The 17,211-nt window shown below is 34.4% G+C and overlaps 1 protein-coding gene across 1 annotated transcript; it reads right to left on the reverse strand.

Annotated features, from left to right (window-relative positions):
• Positions 1–6,501: 6,501 nt before the first annotated feature.
• Positions 6,502–7,193, reverse strand: LOC113304752. Its single transcript, XM_026553895.1, has one exon. It carries the CDS (start codon positions 6,914–6,916, stop codon positions 6,740–6,742), a length of 177 nt encoding a protein of 58 aa, XP_026409680.1. The 5' UTR covers positions 6,917–7,193; the 3' UTR covers positions 6,502–6,739.
• Between the last annotated feature and the right edge of the window lie 10,018 nt (positions 7,194–17,211).

Consider the following 17,211-nt stretch of genomic DNA (forward strand, 5'->3'; position numbering starts at 1 on the left):
TATCAATCGTAAGTTTAATGCTTTAGCCTGTAAACAAAATCAGGGTACTATTTATCGAATTCGAGAAATCAGTCGCGATGATTTGAATGAGGACCCCGAAAAATTTGGGGATATCGAATAATCTCTAGATGAGTATGAATGATTAAGTTTTTATTTTTATGTGTCATTCTGTCAGTTGCATTATTTGATCAGAATGATTACCTCTTTTGCGTTGCTTTTGGTTTATGAGATTTAGTTTCGGTTTTCACAAACCCGAATATTTCCGATCTCATAACATGTATATCACTTATGATGTATGTGTCTATTTGAGTATATCGGTGAAATACTCGTTCTGATCCCCAAAAGTCAAGTCAAACAAAGTTTAAAGGAGAAATATTCATTCTGATCGCCAAAAACCAAAAAAAAAAAAAGATGTGGTGTACTGATGATATTTGGGACCACTTGGGTTTTTTTTCTTTTCTGAAGGTTGACCACTTGGGTATTGAGTAATGGGTTAGGATTCATTGACATGGTTATAATGACATAATCTTGACATTTTAGCGCCATTTTTCTACCTAACCCACCCTGCAATGAATTTGGAGCTAATTTTTTGATGACATGTTCTTCTTATAAATCTCTACACTCCCACAAAAATGAGAGCATTCCGAGATGTATAAGACACTATCTACCATTTTGAATATCAACCGTTGAAAATTAACGGTTGAAATTAGAATTTGTGGATGGTGAAGTTTCGTATTTCAGAATACTCTCATTTTTGGTAAGAATGTAGAGTTTATATGAGGAATATGTCACCAAAATTTTAGTTTCAAATTAATCGTCGTTTAGATATTTTAGAGAAAAAGGTGCCACCATGTAAAATTATGTCACTATAATCATGTCAACGGATCCTACCACGTAAGATATTAACCTTACCTCTTTATTCTAAGTACGGAAGCTCAGTATTAATTATTGTGTCAAGCTGAGAAAAAGAAATGACCTCTTGCAGCAAGAGCTGCCACACAAGGCCCCAGTATCAATCATTTCCTTTCTGCCGATGATTGTTACCCTCGTTCGAGCCGAGAGAGGAAATGCAGGTTATGGAAGTTTTCACTAGATTCAGCTTGCCATAAGGAAAAGCAATTGATATCTCTAAAACAGAAATTCTCTATGGCGGATAGCTCACCCATGCCCACACAAATAAGATTGCATGAAAAAAAATAGTTGAGAACCCCTTTGTTTCTAAGCAAAAAGTAAGGCTTCTAGTTTTAATCAGTGATTGACAATAAATTGCAGGGCAAGTGGGAAACCTTCGAGGAAAGAAAAGTAAATTATTTTCATAATCAAGAAGAGCTACTCAAGTTGCCTCAATGTCAATGTCCCTGAATCAAATGATTGTTTTAATCTACCACAAACGACTATTGTTAAGCTTGAAAAGATTCAATGCGACTATCTAAAGACTTAAAGGCCTAGACAAAAAAAAACTCTCACGTTGAACGGTGAGGAAATCCTCACTTCCTATTGGTCGAAATAGACTCTTTCTTAGTTTTGTAAAAGGAGCCTTCTGGTGAGGACACTTGGCAACGTTCAAAAAAATAGGAAAAAGGAAAGAAAAAGAAAACAAAATTCAATTTGGAATTAAAGCCGTGTAAATTTGGGATTCTTATAAGGCGTCTCAAAAACGTGACTATGTTAAGAAACTAAATCTAGCTGAAAAGGGAAATCAAATAATGTGTATAAAGGCTCTAACACAACATCATCAAGTATTACATATCACAACTGCGATCAGAAACATAAACAATGGTAAAGAATTCAAACATGGCAACCAATCGCAAAGAAGATTAGAGATCGAGATAAACTGAAGAAAAAGGGTGAAGAAAAAAGATTCATTCGCAACAGTGCCTTCACAAGAGGTTTGTATCTTTTCTATTGCTTGATATTGGAACTGAGACAAAGGCTTACATTCAGAATACGAGTAGCAAATGAATTGTTTTGTTTATAATCATCAGTATACAATAAAAAGATCATTAGTAAAGTGCAAACTAATAAAAAAATCAGAATAGTTTTTCATTCCAATGTATACATAATCGATGAGTCCTTGATATTTTTAGTTTGAATACATTGCAGTAAATCTAACTCTTATTATATTACTCAGGAACAAATATGCCGGGAAAAAAAAAACTATGGAGAAACATATTATTCAACGATTTCGTACAAATAAAATGAAACTACCTAGGAGGAAAAAAAGAAAAGGTAACTCTTGATGGTCTTATAACAATTTGCGAATTGAGATACACATATGTATTGTTTATATTGAAATTAACTTTCGATATTCACTTCAGCTGCACCAAAAATTTAACCCCCGGAACAAATCTAGACTATGTTAATTAAAAAAAAACAATAAAACCAAACTCTATTTGGAATTCAAGCTTAAATCCTTCTCCCTGATCTCCTTTTCTTAATTCTTTCCCCTTTTCAAAATCATAATCTTCTTTTTCTTTGGATGTCTGATGTAAGTAACTAACTTTTCAGTATTTCTTTTTGTTCTAGATATTGGTGTATATTAGTTCTCAACTAATTTTTGTGCATCATGGCGTTTGGTAAATCCTAACCCTATTCTTCACACATCGATTTTCCTTTCCCACGATGGATAGCTATTTTGTGATGACAATTTTGATTGTTATCTTAATTAATTTCCTATATTATGAATTGACGTGAATTGAAGGAACAAAACAATGTTCAAGAAATAGCGAGGAAGAAAGCAACATATAGTTTTTTTTTGTTTTGTTTTTTTTTTTACTGAAAAAGGCAAATTTTATAAAAGAAAATGAGCTCTAGTCACAAAGAAGTGACCAGAAAAAAACTCAAAGAGATCAGTGAATCACTGCATCCCAGTTACAAATGATAGCAGAAAGGGAAAATCCACAGAAAATATATGTGTTTAAAGCTCAAGAAAATAACAAGCATTTAACAACAATTATCAATTGAGAAACATTCCTAAACTGATTGTTATACAGTCTATTGTTGCGCTCCTTCCAAATGGTCCACCAGATTGCAAAAGGCAGTAATGCCCAAATTTTCTTCCATCTAACAATAGACTTCTTTGCTCCCATTCCCAAATATATGTCTTCACATCACCAACAAAACTCCATTGAATACCAAAACTGCCTAGAAAATATGACCAGATTTTGGAGACTGTACCACGGTGCAAGAACAAATGTTCATTTGTCTCAATACTCCGAGAACAGAACAAACAAGAAGAATCTTGAACTAAACCAGCTCTGAATAAGCTATCTAAAGTTGGAGCACCTCTATAGCATAAAGTCCAAACCAGAAAAGAGACCTCAAGAGGAACCTTAGAGTTCCATATTTGTTTATCAGATGGTTTCAAAGCGATATTATATATTTGCACTCTATTAACTACACCATTACGGGCTTCTTAAAGTTGGTAGTATACTTATTGTTGCCAATAATGGTGGTGCTGTTGTTCTCCAAGTTTTCTATGTTACTCTTTTCATCATCTACATACCTAGAGACGGTACGTGCATCTTTAGACCGATTATTATCTTAGTCTTTTGATCCATGCGGAAAAGCATGAGATTCCAAACATATGATTTGGTTATATTTGCAGGTTAAACATTTGAAATTAGTGGGGATTTTGAACAGTTGATAATAGCATTACTATTAATAGCACACTCAGTTGGAGGCTTTGAATGTATGCGTATGTATATGGAAAGTATATGTTTCTTTCATCCTTTGTTTTATCATCTACATGGAAGGTATAAAGATCTTGGATACAGGATTAAGAAAAAGATACAGGAATGAAAAACAAAATACCGGTTGGACTTGCAATGTGAATTAAGCTGATTTACTTGATTTTTCTATTTGTTCGTGTAAGGGTTATCACAAATTCGAGAGGCCAATATCAATTATTTTGTTCTGTATGTTCGAAGGAGTTTTTCCTTCCGGGTCATAGAAAGAGATAACCAGGCAATCCAAGAGATACAACTCCAACACAGTGATTGTGCCAACAAACTTTTCTTCTTTAGCGAACTGTCAAACTTCTAACCGTGTTAACGTTAGAGATGGTGTTTAGTTTTGTGAATGACATGGAATTCCAATTGTGGGAGTTGTAGTGATTCGCTGAAGCAGTACTCTTGGGTGTTACATGATGGCCTTGCTTTAACGTCAAGTAGGCTCATTGTTCTATGCCCAGAAAGTAGTTGCTCACTATTAACAATCGAAAATTAAGTTATGAAAGCAAATTATAGATGCAAAAAAAGAAAAAAAAAAGGTTCAATCGTGGAAGTGCAAATTGTTCAATTAATCAAAAGGCGAATTTCCAAAATTAATATGGATTTCCGAGAGAACAGATACCGTCACTTGCCCGGTGCGTAGCACGGGCACAAATCTAGTTGAGTGTAAAGACAAAGACAATAGGGAATGGGAAAAGTTAAACTTCCATGTTTAAGAATATCAAAATTACCATTCAAGGCATCCTAGGCTAGCTATCATGGCGTCTAATCAACAATACGAAGGAGCTGTGCATTCAAGTTTTAAAAGGCTTCAGAAGTAGTTCAAGATACAAAATTTCATTGAGAGATGATCTAATCAGCAAGGTAGTTGGATTTGGATAGGAATTCTCCACAGATTATATATCATCAAGCAATTTTCTATGTGGAAAGCGGGAAACTATAAAGATATTGCAACTTGGCAAGACAAATGGTTACCTCGCCAGGGAGCATCTTAGATTCTCAGCAACCCCTTCCATATGCACTGCAAAACAATAGTACATTCTGTCTCACAGCTACTTTAAAAGAAAAACAACCCTTGGAAGCTACCATTGCTAAAGGAATCTCTTTACACCAGCATAGGTTCATCAAATACTGAATCTTATGCCTTCATATGACAGAGAAGATACTCTGCATTGGTCTCTAATTACTTCAAGAAAATTCTCCATCAATTCCATTAATAATCACCTCATTACGGACGACAATTATACCTCCCTCCTAAACATATAAGGCTCTGGCATATTAAAGCTGACACATAAACTGGTTCTTTTCCTATTGAAGTGTATGCAGAACACCATTCCTATTGAACTGCTTATTCGTTTGAACAAAAATACTACAATACCATTCTGGGGACAAAAAAAAATCACTTTCATGGACTATATCTATACAGAAAAATCTCCAACAAAAACAATCTAAACCAAAAACCCATGGTGCAAGGCTACAAGAAACTACTCTAATTCCTTATTAAAGACTTGGTGTGCCCAAAATTCCCAATTGTCTTCTCCACCAATAATTTTTCCCTTCAAAACAGTAGCGAAGCCAGAGTTTCAATATAGGGGGGGCTAAAAAAAATTACAATGAAGCACTAAAAGCAACCAAGGCGGCCGAAGGCCGCTGCAAATTTTTGGAAGAAATCGCATAGTTTATGAGCAACTGTTAGCCCATGTCCCTACTATATCATATGAAAACAACCTCATTTTTTGAATGGTGAAGAATAAAGGTCATCATCAAATGAACAACAACGACAGTCGAAAGAAAATAATAATTAAAACGACAAACAGCATCAACAATAATGGATTAATGTAAATGAAAGAGATTGGAACGCGAAAGAATTATAATACTCACTGAACATGTTCTTTTCATAGCAACAAAATGCTTTCATAGCAACAAAATGCAAAAGAAAAGTACTAACATCAAAAATGAGTAAGCATGGGAGGAGCATATGAACATAACATCTTCATAATGGCGACTGAACTAATGGACGTGATGACTAAACTAGTGAAACTGGTGTACTAAATATTTGTGTCCCTTAAACTTTCCCTCCCAGCTTCTCCTGTTCTCTCTTCCTCTTACTCTGCAGATGAAGAACCACCTAAAGATCTTGGAAAGTGGACGGATGTTTGAGCTTTGGGGACTAAATTACTTTCACCTGGTGGACTAATTTAATGGCCTTGGTGGACTAACTAATACAATTTAATTTTTCTAAGGGTTAAATTACTAACATGTTAAGATTTATGGGAAATATGGGGGGGGTGGTCTACAGCCAGGATCAGCCCCTTTGATTCCGCCACTGCTTTCGTGATATCTCTAATGCAAAAACACAGAGAATACTTGGTAAAACCATTCAAAAATACAGTAAGACAATAACATGACCATGAATCTCCAATAGAGACACAATCAGGGCAAGATACAGGATCATCAATTAAATTGGTAAACTTTACTGTTCTGTTAAATTCATTCAGTAACTGAAATTGAAATGAGCTTCCCTATGTTCACCCATAATTAAATCAAGCTGGTTTAACATCACGGGCATCTTTCAATTGAAATTTCATGTTAATTTAAAGCAGAAATTTTCCATCAAGATCAGTCTGCTCTAATTCATTACCAAACGACACAATTTTCACCATTGAACAGACTCAAATCATCAAATCAAAGTCTATGAAACTCAATTTCACTCAATTTAGCTTCAGCATAATCAAAATTAAACAATCACACACACACACACACAAAGAAGAAGCAGAATTCCTTAATTAATCAATTAAAGAAAGAACAGAGCATGTTTCCCATTAAAATCAGATTAAGTATTAATTCAAAGCTTCAACTATATTAAGTATTAATTTTTCAGTTGAATCTACTATTATTCACCATAGCCAACAAAAAAGAAGGAAATACACAAACCAAAATCAAAATCAAACTAAGAAGAGTAACAACCTGAGTTGCTGAACCCTAACATTACTTTCTCTCTTGAATTACTATGCATCTTCTTCTCCCTTCTTCTTCGGCTTCCTGTAATTCTCTTCAATATGTTTAGCCATTACGATTCCAGTATTTACAAGCTTTTTAATGTTAGGAACATTGTAGTTCTGAGCAATATAAATCCCGAATCCCGTACCAAGTATGATCTGAAATCCACTCCTAATTATCCCCATTTCTTGTTTGATTAAACTAACTAGGGTTTTCAAAACAAGAACAAATTAGGGGTTTTCAATTCAAAGAAATGGTTTGTTGAACACTCTAAGATGAAGGGTGAGATTGGATTGGACTGGATTGGAGTGTAGGGGGGATTTTAAAAGAAAAACTTTTCAAGGCTTCTTCTTTTCCCCCGAGCTAGCTTACTTAGGTTACAAGATATGAACCCCTCTCCCCAGCTTCTACTTGGTTTCGTTTTTTTTCCTTCTTGTTTTGAAACAATTATTTAGCAAGGCTGAATTGGGGGCCATGAAAAATAACCAGTAGCCTCATCCAATTTATACCTATCCCATAAAAGATAGAGGGTTTCCAAAATGTTGGTGAAAATACCAATTTAACCTTCTCTAATAACTACCCTGAAAATCTCATTAAGCACTAATCTCGGCCCCCAATCTTCATTTCAATCAAAACTTCTTCTCCTCCCATTCTTCTTCTCCTCCGCTCCCTCCTTCCCACTGTCTCCCATTCCATTAACGATTTCTGAGAAAAAAAAAATCTCACCGATTCATCGTCGTAAGTGAACTAAAACCCCCTAATCTAAGTTGGGTTTGTGTTTAATTTGATTTATTGATTGAAAAATTAGGTTTTCAACTGCCAAATTGCAGTTACAGTTCCAGGGTCGTTAACCACGATTTTTTATTACTTAACGATTTTTGATCTGCATATTGAATTGATGAAAAATCGTTAACCACTAGGGTATAGTAGATAACGACCCTAAACCTGGTTTTCTTCCCTAGAATAGTGTCGTCCAGGAATTTCTAAATCGTTAACGATTCTTCTCGACGACTCTTTTTAAATACGAACGACTCTGTCTTATGCAGAACCACCTCTCTGTCCTAAATAGTGATAGGGGTCGTTGGGTTCTAAACATATTAAGTTAACGACTCTGTGTGACCTAACTAGCTGGAGTCGTCAATTATATCACACTTGGTTGACGATTTTTCATAACCTGCAAAATTTGCAGGTTTGAGTCGTCAAAGGTTGTGTCAAGTAATTGGCGACTTCTTAGAGTCGTTCGTTTATTACCCTCTCAACTTAGCGACCCTCACTCTGAGTAGTTGCATAGTGTACATAAATCGACCACTTGGAGCATCATTCATACAATTTGAAGAGTATAGGAAGTTTACCTGATTGTTTTGAGCTTCGGGTTCTTCATTTTGAGGATTGGTTCCTTCAGGATTCCTCCACTGGAATCACTCATTTCAAATAACCCTAAATTCTCCCCCCAAAACTCAATTTCTTCCTCTCCACAACACAAAAACACAATTTTTCTTTTATCAAAATTTTATCCCTAAATATGATTTTAATCTAACTAAACTAATTAAAAATTAATTAACACTCAATTAACATTAATGATTTGGGGGTAGTTTAGCCATTTTAAAAAAAATGCGATAAGGGATAACTCTCAATTACTATTTCATGACCTTTTTTGTCCTATGGCTAGGGTCCCCAATTATTTTTCCAGAACCCCCAATTCAACCTTGTTATTTAGACAAATTTTTATGTCAATTCGATTACATTTTATCCTATGGTTGTCAATCTTGATGGCTTGGCAACTATTATAACCAAGGCTCCGGAGTCCGGATCTTCTGTCCCTAGAGCAAGAGAACCATGTGCTCTGCGCGAATTGCTAATTGACGTGTCCGTGTTGTTTATCTTTTGAAGTTCTTAACTTCTTATTTTCAATTGAGTGAAGGGAGAGTGACACCGTAGTTAGCAATTCGGGGTACGAGAGTAGTTTAGGACGGCATACATACGAGAATTATACGGATTCGCATAAGCTGGGATCGGTCAAAATGTCGGTCAATTATTTGTTATTCGGAGAGTAGTTCGGAATGGATACATATGTGTATAGTTTGAGTTAGAAATATGAGTTCGGTGTTCAAAATTCGCCACTATCAAATTATAAAATTTTAGAATTTTAGGTTGGGATAGTTTAGTTTGTGCTAGAAATAAAATATATAAAAAATATCATCTAATTATATCAACTAGGAGTGGTTATCCTAGTGGTTCATAGGTAGTTCAAGGGAACTAGAGGTCTTGATTTTGAGATCGATTCTCAATTCATGTTTTTGCGGAAAACCACTAGGCGAATTAATACGCCCAATTTCTGTGCGGCACGAATAATTTGGGATCTCCATATAATTCGCGTACCAGGGACGAAGTTTAAGTAATTCGGCTATATGATTCGAATTCGGTCAGTTCTGATACATTCGCGAATAATTTACCGAATTACTAACTAGGAATGACACTACCTTTTCTCTCTCCTCTATTTTCTCTCTGAACTCTTCTTAACCCTTTCAACCAGAGCCTTCTCCTACTCAGATCGGCTTCCTTGGAGAAGATTTGAGTAGGAGAAGCTCAACCCATCTTCAATCTTAGATTAATCTCTTTTATTTGCTTCTTCTACAACTTTTTCATTTGGTTCTTAGGCTTGAACCTGATTGTTTTCAAACAACGAATTCTCGATTTAGATCTAGTAGTATCTTTCCTTTTACTTGTTTTTTTTTCCTCTTATTTTGATTTCTCGCTACCTTTGATTTCAGAATCAGTTACAAGATTTATATTCTCTTTTCTTAGTTTTGGGTTTCTACATATTTAGGTTTGTGTCTGTTTTTTTTTATTTTATAATTAAAGATATGCTCAAATGGAAGATAATGGTTCTTTATGGAGAAAAAAGATATCTGGTAACAATCAACTCTATTTAAGGAAACAAAGACAACAACAAACACAAGATCGAGATCATTAGCATATTCATCAACTACAACAACTGGTACAAGACTCCAACGCCGATTCATGCCGACTCATCACGATTCAGACAACTAAAGACCGTTTTAGAAGACCCATGTTACTTAGGCTCTTGTTACTTAGACTCATGTTACTTTAAACTCTGAGATACTGGTATTTCAACCACTCAAAATCATGTTACTTAGATGTACATGGTTGTCATATCACGAGGTTGGATCTGATCAAACTGTCAGAGCACTGCTCGGTCGAACTCGCAAGCGTTGTTATCTCAAGCTTGTTTGTCAAGTTTAGTCGATCAAAACTATAGTCTTGATTTCTAGCCTACTTATAGCTATGTCTCGGATAGAATGTGTAGTTGAGCTTTAGACTTCACGACGTTCATCAATTGAAGATGAAGATCGACTGAGGAGAGCTTGGAGGAACTTCATTAACAAAAAGTATGTGGAGACTAAAACTTATCTATCACTCAGAAATCTATTATATTTTATATTCTAATGAGACTCGGTCGTATAGCTATATAGACTTTTACATTATGCACATTTGATATTTCGAGTTGAGTTTATCTCGGTTATCTATTTCTCGAAATATGTGTTGGAAGCCTTTTTCTTTAACTATGTTCATCATTATTCTTGACGAGTTTTGTCGGAAATTAAGTCAAAAATGATCATGTGAAAATTGTCTTGAAATATCTTATATGATTTGTGTGAGACAATCATTTGATGTCGACTTAGAAAGTTTTGTATTGATCATTCGATCACTTGAAAATTACTTGAAGCTAATAGTTTGTGTGAGACAGCCATTGTCGTCTTCTAAGGATGTTTCAATGATTGAAATGGGAGTTTAGAACAATTAACCATGTGTGGATACAACACGGTATGCATACCTAGTATGCGAACTGTATTTTTATGATTCAGGTTCGGGCTCCTTGTTTGGTACCTAGTATGCGAACGATTTTAACTGTAAAGGTCTGGGAACCTTGTTTGCGTACCTAGTTTGCGAACGGTTCTACCTGAGTTAGGTCCGGGACAACTATTTGCATACCTGGTTTACGAATGGCTGGACAAGGCCAAGGAACTGAGCTGTTGTTTGCATACCTGGTTTGCGAACACAGTGGTTTGAGTTCTAAAATCGGTTAAGTATGATTCGCATACTCATGAACTAAACATTTATGAATTAAGGAATGCAACCTTTGCAAACCGTGGATTAATATTCATGAATTGGTTCTTGTATAAGTACTTTGTAAAATTACGAATCAATCCGATTTTGTTTCAATTGGTTCATATATATTTCTATGAGATAGTGAATAATTGAACAACTCTATTTGAAGCACAATTATATTCATTTGATTATCTTTCATAATTGATTGATCATCATATTTGATCTAGAAGTGTTAGATGAATGTGGTTAACACAAAAGTGTTCATATGGCTAACTTCGGTTAACTGTTATTGAGCCAACAATATACACGTTTAGGTACGGTTACCCATATCTAAATTAAGGTATATTTCATTTGTGTGTAACACGCTAAGACTATCTAACGATGGATATTGATTGCTTTATTTTAAAGCAGACTTAGCTTGAATCTTAAATCAAGAGTTCATCTAACGGTGAATATTGAATGCTTTGTTACTAAGCTATCTTAGCTTTGACTATAAGCAAACGCTGATTTGAAAGACTACATAAGGTAGAACTCTAGCAACTGGAAAACCTAATCCCGACACCTTCGTGTGTCCTAGTTGCAAACTAGATTCGATTCTCCTTTAACCTGAGTTTTTCCAAAACCCTATTAGGTTAATGACTTGAAGACTTCATTTAGGATTCGTGAAGCCAGATCCAACTATTTTCTCTGTAGTCGCGTATTCTGATCTTACTTATTTTATCGTGTTGGGTACTATCTTTTCTAAGATTTGCTCGAGATTTATCTCTGATAGGTAAGATATAAAAAGTAGTCACAAATTTCTTCGTCTCAGACTTTGTGATTCTGCAGTAACTTCCTCTACTACCATATAGTTAAGTTATTGTGAGGTGATTGATATTTCTAGGATGCTCTTCGGGAGTATAAGAACGTATTATCAATTGGTTATGTTCACCTTGATTGATCATAAGATGGAACAAAACGTCATAGGTACTTCTGTGGGAGACAAATTTATCTATCAGAATAGACATATCTCTGTGAGACAGGTTTGTTTATAAGTCTTCGACTTTGGGTCGTAACAACTCTTAGTTGTGGGTGAGATCAGCTAAGGAAATCAAGTACGTAGAATCTGGCATGGTTCTAGAGTCGTAAGGAACGCGACTGTACCTTAATCGGTGTGAGACTTGGTTAGGGATCAACTATATTCCAGTCCGAAGTTAACTTATAGTATGCTAGTGTCTGTAGCGGCTTAATACAATATGGTTTTCAATCTGGACTAGGTCCCGGGGTTTTTCTGCATTTGCGGTTTCCTTGTTAACAAAATTTTTGATGTCTGTGTTATTTCTTTTCCGCATTATATTTGTTTATATAATTGAAATATCACAGGTTGTTCAATCAGTTGGTAAATCCGACCTTGTTTGTTAGATAGGAATTGATTGGCACTTGGCATTGGTATTTGGTACCGTCCAAGTTATTTCTCATATAAATCAAGCTCACAGATTTATATTTGTTCGATTGCAGATTGTATTGAGAAATTGAGATTAAGCTCTTTGATATATCTCTTGATTGAGCTTGCTTTTAGTTTGGTGCTCTCAGAGTTATATTGGAGGTAGTCCATACAGATTTCCAAACGAATTATTGGGTGTGGTTGTTATACCCCCGCTTTTTCACCAACCATTGCTTTGTACAGTCAAACAAATTAGTTTTGTTCCAAAATTAATTTTACCCTATGATCCGATTTGGTTCTTTAGAATTCTGAGATGGTGTTTAATTCTGTAAATCCTAAATGGTTAGTCAAGAACTGGTGGAGTCATTATGAATCCGTTGATTGTGTAATGGAATTGAAAAATGTATTAATTGTTTCCGATGCCTAAAATCGGCAATGTCAATGTGATGTTCTGAGGTTTATCCCCTTTTATGAAAAAAGAAAAAAAAATCTTATTTTAAAATAGACTATTTATAGACCTCAAGGATGATGATTTAGTAGTTACATCTCCGGTTTCTAGTTTTCAATTTCATTTAACTTAGTATCTATAGAAACCGTCTTGTTGTGAGCTACTCCTTCATTTGTCTATGTAGTTATGGGAGGAACAACCTACAACGTTCAATTTCCATTTGTTTCAGTTTGATCGGTATTGGTATATGGGCCTTTAATGTCAAGAAAAAATAATCAGATTTTGGGTAATCTGTAAAAATCGTTAATTTAGATGAGTTATAGGAGGTAGAAAAGGAATACGATTATTTTTTCTCAGTTTTCTCTCTTCCATCATTTAGAAGCTTAAAATGTTTCTAACCAGTTTTTTAAATATTTATTTTTGTGAATAACTAAGAAAAATAGTTTTCCTTATTCTCTATCCCCAATTTTACTACTCCCCATCCACATTAACTATCATTCGCAATTATCTTAAGTACCATCCAAATAAATTTTAAAAGATCCTGAATCTTACATTTTTTGTACTTGACTTTGTACTTACACCATACATATCTTTTATCCATTCCACGGTTTCCACCATTAAAGTATCTAAGAGCATCGACGTTCGCATGGCTGACCAAATACCAGGTGAATACTATTTTTTTGTTGGTATTTTCAGAAGTTAAGCTCATAGAGAGAATACTAAATTATAGTCAGGCATACATATAAAGAACGTTTGAATGTAGACGTTCACTAGAATAACGTTTGAGTATTGGGCGCTATTATAGGATACGTCTGGTTTGGGCGCATATAAGTTGGCGGACTCATAACAGAAGAGATCAAAAGAAAAGGATCACAAAATAAACAAACTAGGTGCAATCAAGGTTCAGTTACCATTAGTCAATCAAATCGATAATCGTAAACTAGAATAAAAAATATGATTTTAGCTTCTAATCAACAGTACTTCTAGACATTTCTTGATCTCACAAAAGTCTTTAAAGGAAGCAGACATAAAAGAGTTCACCTAATTAGGTTACTCTCCTCTCCAGGTGGGTATTACGAATATACTACTAGTCGGCTTCCCACACAGATTATATAATGAAGTGCGTGCATTGTAGGATAAGTTTGTAAGAAGTGCAAACTTCAATATTTATAAAGCAAGGTAGTTTGGACACCAAGAAATTTTTACAACCGGAAATATCAAAGGATATGCAATAAATACCAGTTTTCGGTTTTGTCTAATTCCAGCTAATATCCAACTAATATATCGAAATCTCTCATGAATGACAACTCAATACTCGCTATCATACAAGTGTACGTTACAAATATATTCTCCAGAGATATGTTTTAATTACTGGTAAATCAAAGACATATAAATTCGAAAATATAAATAAAAAGTTCTCTATTTCGGGGATCTCACCTTGAGTATCAAGAATATATTTGACCAGTAAATAAATAATAGTTTAGCACGTGTTCAAATACTATGACGATATTGTGAACTTTCCAACATAGCAAATCATGTCCCGAAATATTTGTAAACCCTAAAGTATATATAAAAATCAAAAATGCACTTATTATTATAGACTGGTCCTGCAAGAGATCCCTAAAGGTATGGACTGGTCCTGCTAATAGGGTTCATTCAAAAAAAGATCCCTGAGATTCCTTTCAACAACAAAACACATTTCAGAAGTCTACTTCCTTAAATTCATGTAGCTAAACATAGTTTTCTAGGCATGGAATCAATCCAAAGTTCAACACACAATCTAGTAACGAGTTACAAAGATAGTGTTAAAGATAAACATCATATAATAGTGTATATTCTTCATTTACACTTTAACCATACTAAAATGATCAAGTCATCACTACTAGAGATGCATATATATATATATATAATGTGTACGTTATGTTTTCGATATAAATGACTTTAAAGCAACTCATGTAGAAATGGAAACAATTCAAGTTTGTATTACTACTCGCGAACATGAGGATGATGTGTTCGTTGATGTTGATATGTCTTCGAGTTCTTCAAAGTAACAAAAGTTTGTCTCAATATTTCTAGACTTCCTAGTCTAACCTAACAAAGTTGAATCTAGTAATATAATCAAGCTTCCTCGAGTTTTGGAACTAAAATACGACAACCAACTTGACATACCAACGCTAGGGTTCAATCGAGTAATGCTCTAACATTCATTAACAATATTTGCATAATAGTAAGACCTAGTAGACCCAATACTATAAGGACCCCACAAGTCGATATGCAACAATTAAAGAGGCTGATTAAAAAATGAAGATGAAAGATTGAAAGATAGTTTATGACTTCTACCCAACTTACAAGCATTACAAAAGACTAGTTTATTTGACACACTGGATAGATTTAACAAATGACAAATAATCTAGAAAGAGAGATGTGCTAATTCGAAAATTTAATTCGGGTAAGTACACTTGAAAGGGATGCAAAAGGAGGTGTCTTATTGAAGTTAACGCAACATAAACCATTATTATGTGGCCATTTCAAAAGAATCCTCTTTGAAGGTCAGATCCTTCACATAAAAACCCGATGAACTTTGGTAAACTTGTAAACTTTGGTCAAAGGATAAAGAGAAGTTATTATCAAATCTTGAGAAGATTTGGGAACCAAAATAATATTGCTAAGCCTGGAAAATTGATCAAGCATATGTTTAATAACACTACTGATGTGAGAGATATATGCATACCTTGACCACTAGAAGTAGATACCATTTCATCACCATCATAAGGAAAAAAAGTTGTCAAATAGTTAGCATCAATAGTAAAATGATTGCACCAATGTTAACAAATCAAGTATCTTCATCAAAAATATCAGAAAATGCAAGCATAGCCCGAAGATTAGCTGGTGATCTTCCTTGATAAGAAAAGTCGAGCCTCTGATTGTACTCAAGAGCTACATGACCAATTTTTCACAAATTTGACATGCAGGTCCATCAATAACAACATTATTATACCATGTTTTCTTGAAAATAAATTTGGATTAGAGAATCTATCACCTCTAATATACCCAAAATTATTATTACGAGGTCCAGGTGCAGGTTAAGCAGATATAGACATATTGGAGTTAATAACAACAAACGCCTTTGCATCAGATTCGGATTTATGATTACTTACTACCATTTCTTCACTCAGTTACAAATTATGCAATTCATTTTATTGATTAGGTTTTAATCCAACGAACTAATTGTTATGCTTCGTCAAATACTTTTAAAGAGTATAATGATAAGTATAAGAGAATAAAGCTAGCCTAAGCAAAGGTAAAGATGAAATTTTTTCTCTAGCTATGTGCCAACTGTTTTATGCCCTAAAAGTCTCTCTCCAATCTGAAGTCAAATATCCTTTATATATGTCTTCAAAATCCCCTTTTGAAAAATCCTTTAGATTAGATTTAGGGTTATTTGGTTTTTGGTACTCAGGTTTTGACCGAAAACTGGGTTTGTTAATATTTGTCCAGCCTTTGCGTTTGGTACTTGGAAAAGCGTTTGTTAGAGCATTGCTCTGTTGAACCCACCAAGCATTGGTATGTCAAGTTTGGTTGTCATATTTTAGTGAATCAAAATCCATGTTAAGAGTCGCTTGATTATGTACTAGAGTCAACTTCGTATAGGTTAGCTTGAAAGTATTAGGATATGAGACATTACAAGTATTGCGAAGTCTTGAAGATTGGAAAATAGATCAAGCACATGTGTAAGAACACTACTAATGTGAGAGATATATGCATACCTTGACCACTAGCAGTAGATACCATTTCATCACCATCATAAGGAAAACAAGTTGTCAAATAGTTAGCATCAACAGTAAAATGGTTGTACCATTGTTAGCAAATCAAGTATCTTCATCAAAAATATCAGAAAATGCAAGCATAGCTCGAAGATTAGCTGGTGTCTTCCTTGATAAGAAAAGTCGAGCCTCTGATTGTACTCAAGAGCTACATGACCAATTTTTCACAAATTTGACATGCAGGTCCATCAATAACAACATTATTATACCATGTTTTCTTGAAAATAAATTTGGATTAGAGAATCTATCACCTCTAATATACCCAAAATTATTATTACGAGGTCCAGGTGCAGGTTAAGCAGATATAGACATATTGGAGTTAATAACAACAAACGCCTTTGCATCAGATTCAGATTTATGATTATTTACTACCATTTTTCACTCATTAACAAATTATGCAATTCATTTTATTGATGAGGTGTCAATCCAACGAACTAATTGTTATGCTTCGTCAAATACTTTTAAAGAGTGTAACAATAAGTATAAGAGAATAAAACTAGCCTAAGCAAAGGTAAAGATGAAATTTTTTCCCTAGCTATGTGCAACTGTTTTATGCCCTAAAAGTGTCTATCCAATCTGAAGTCAAATTTCTTTTATACATGTCTTCAAAATCCCCTTTTGAAAAATCCTTTAGATTATATTTAGGGTTATTTG

Source organism: Papaver somniferum, chromosome 8 (genome assembly GCF_003573695.1).
Source record: "Papaver somniferum cultivar HN1 chromosome 8, ASM357369v1, whole genome shotgun sequence".
NCBI classification, from domain to species: Eukaryota; Viridiplantae; Streptophyta; class Magnoliopsida; order Ranunculales; family Papaveraceae; genus Papaver; species Papaver somniferum.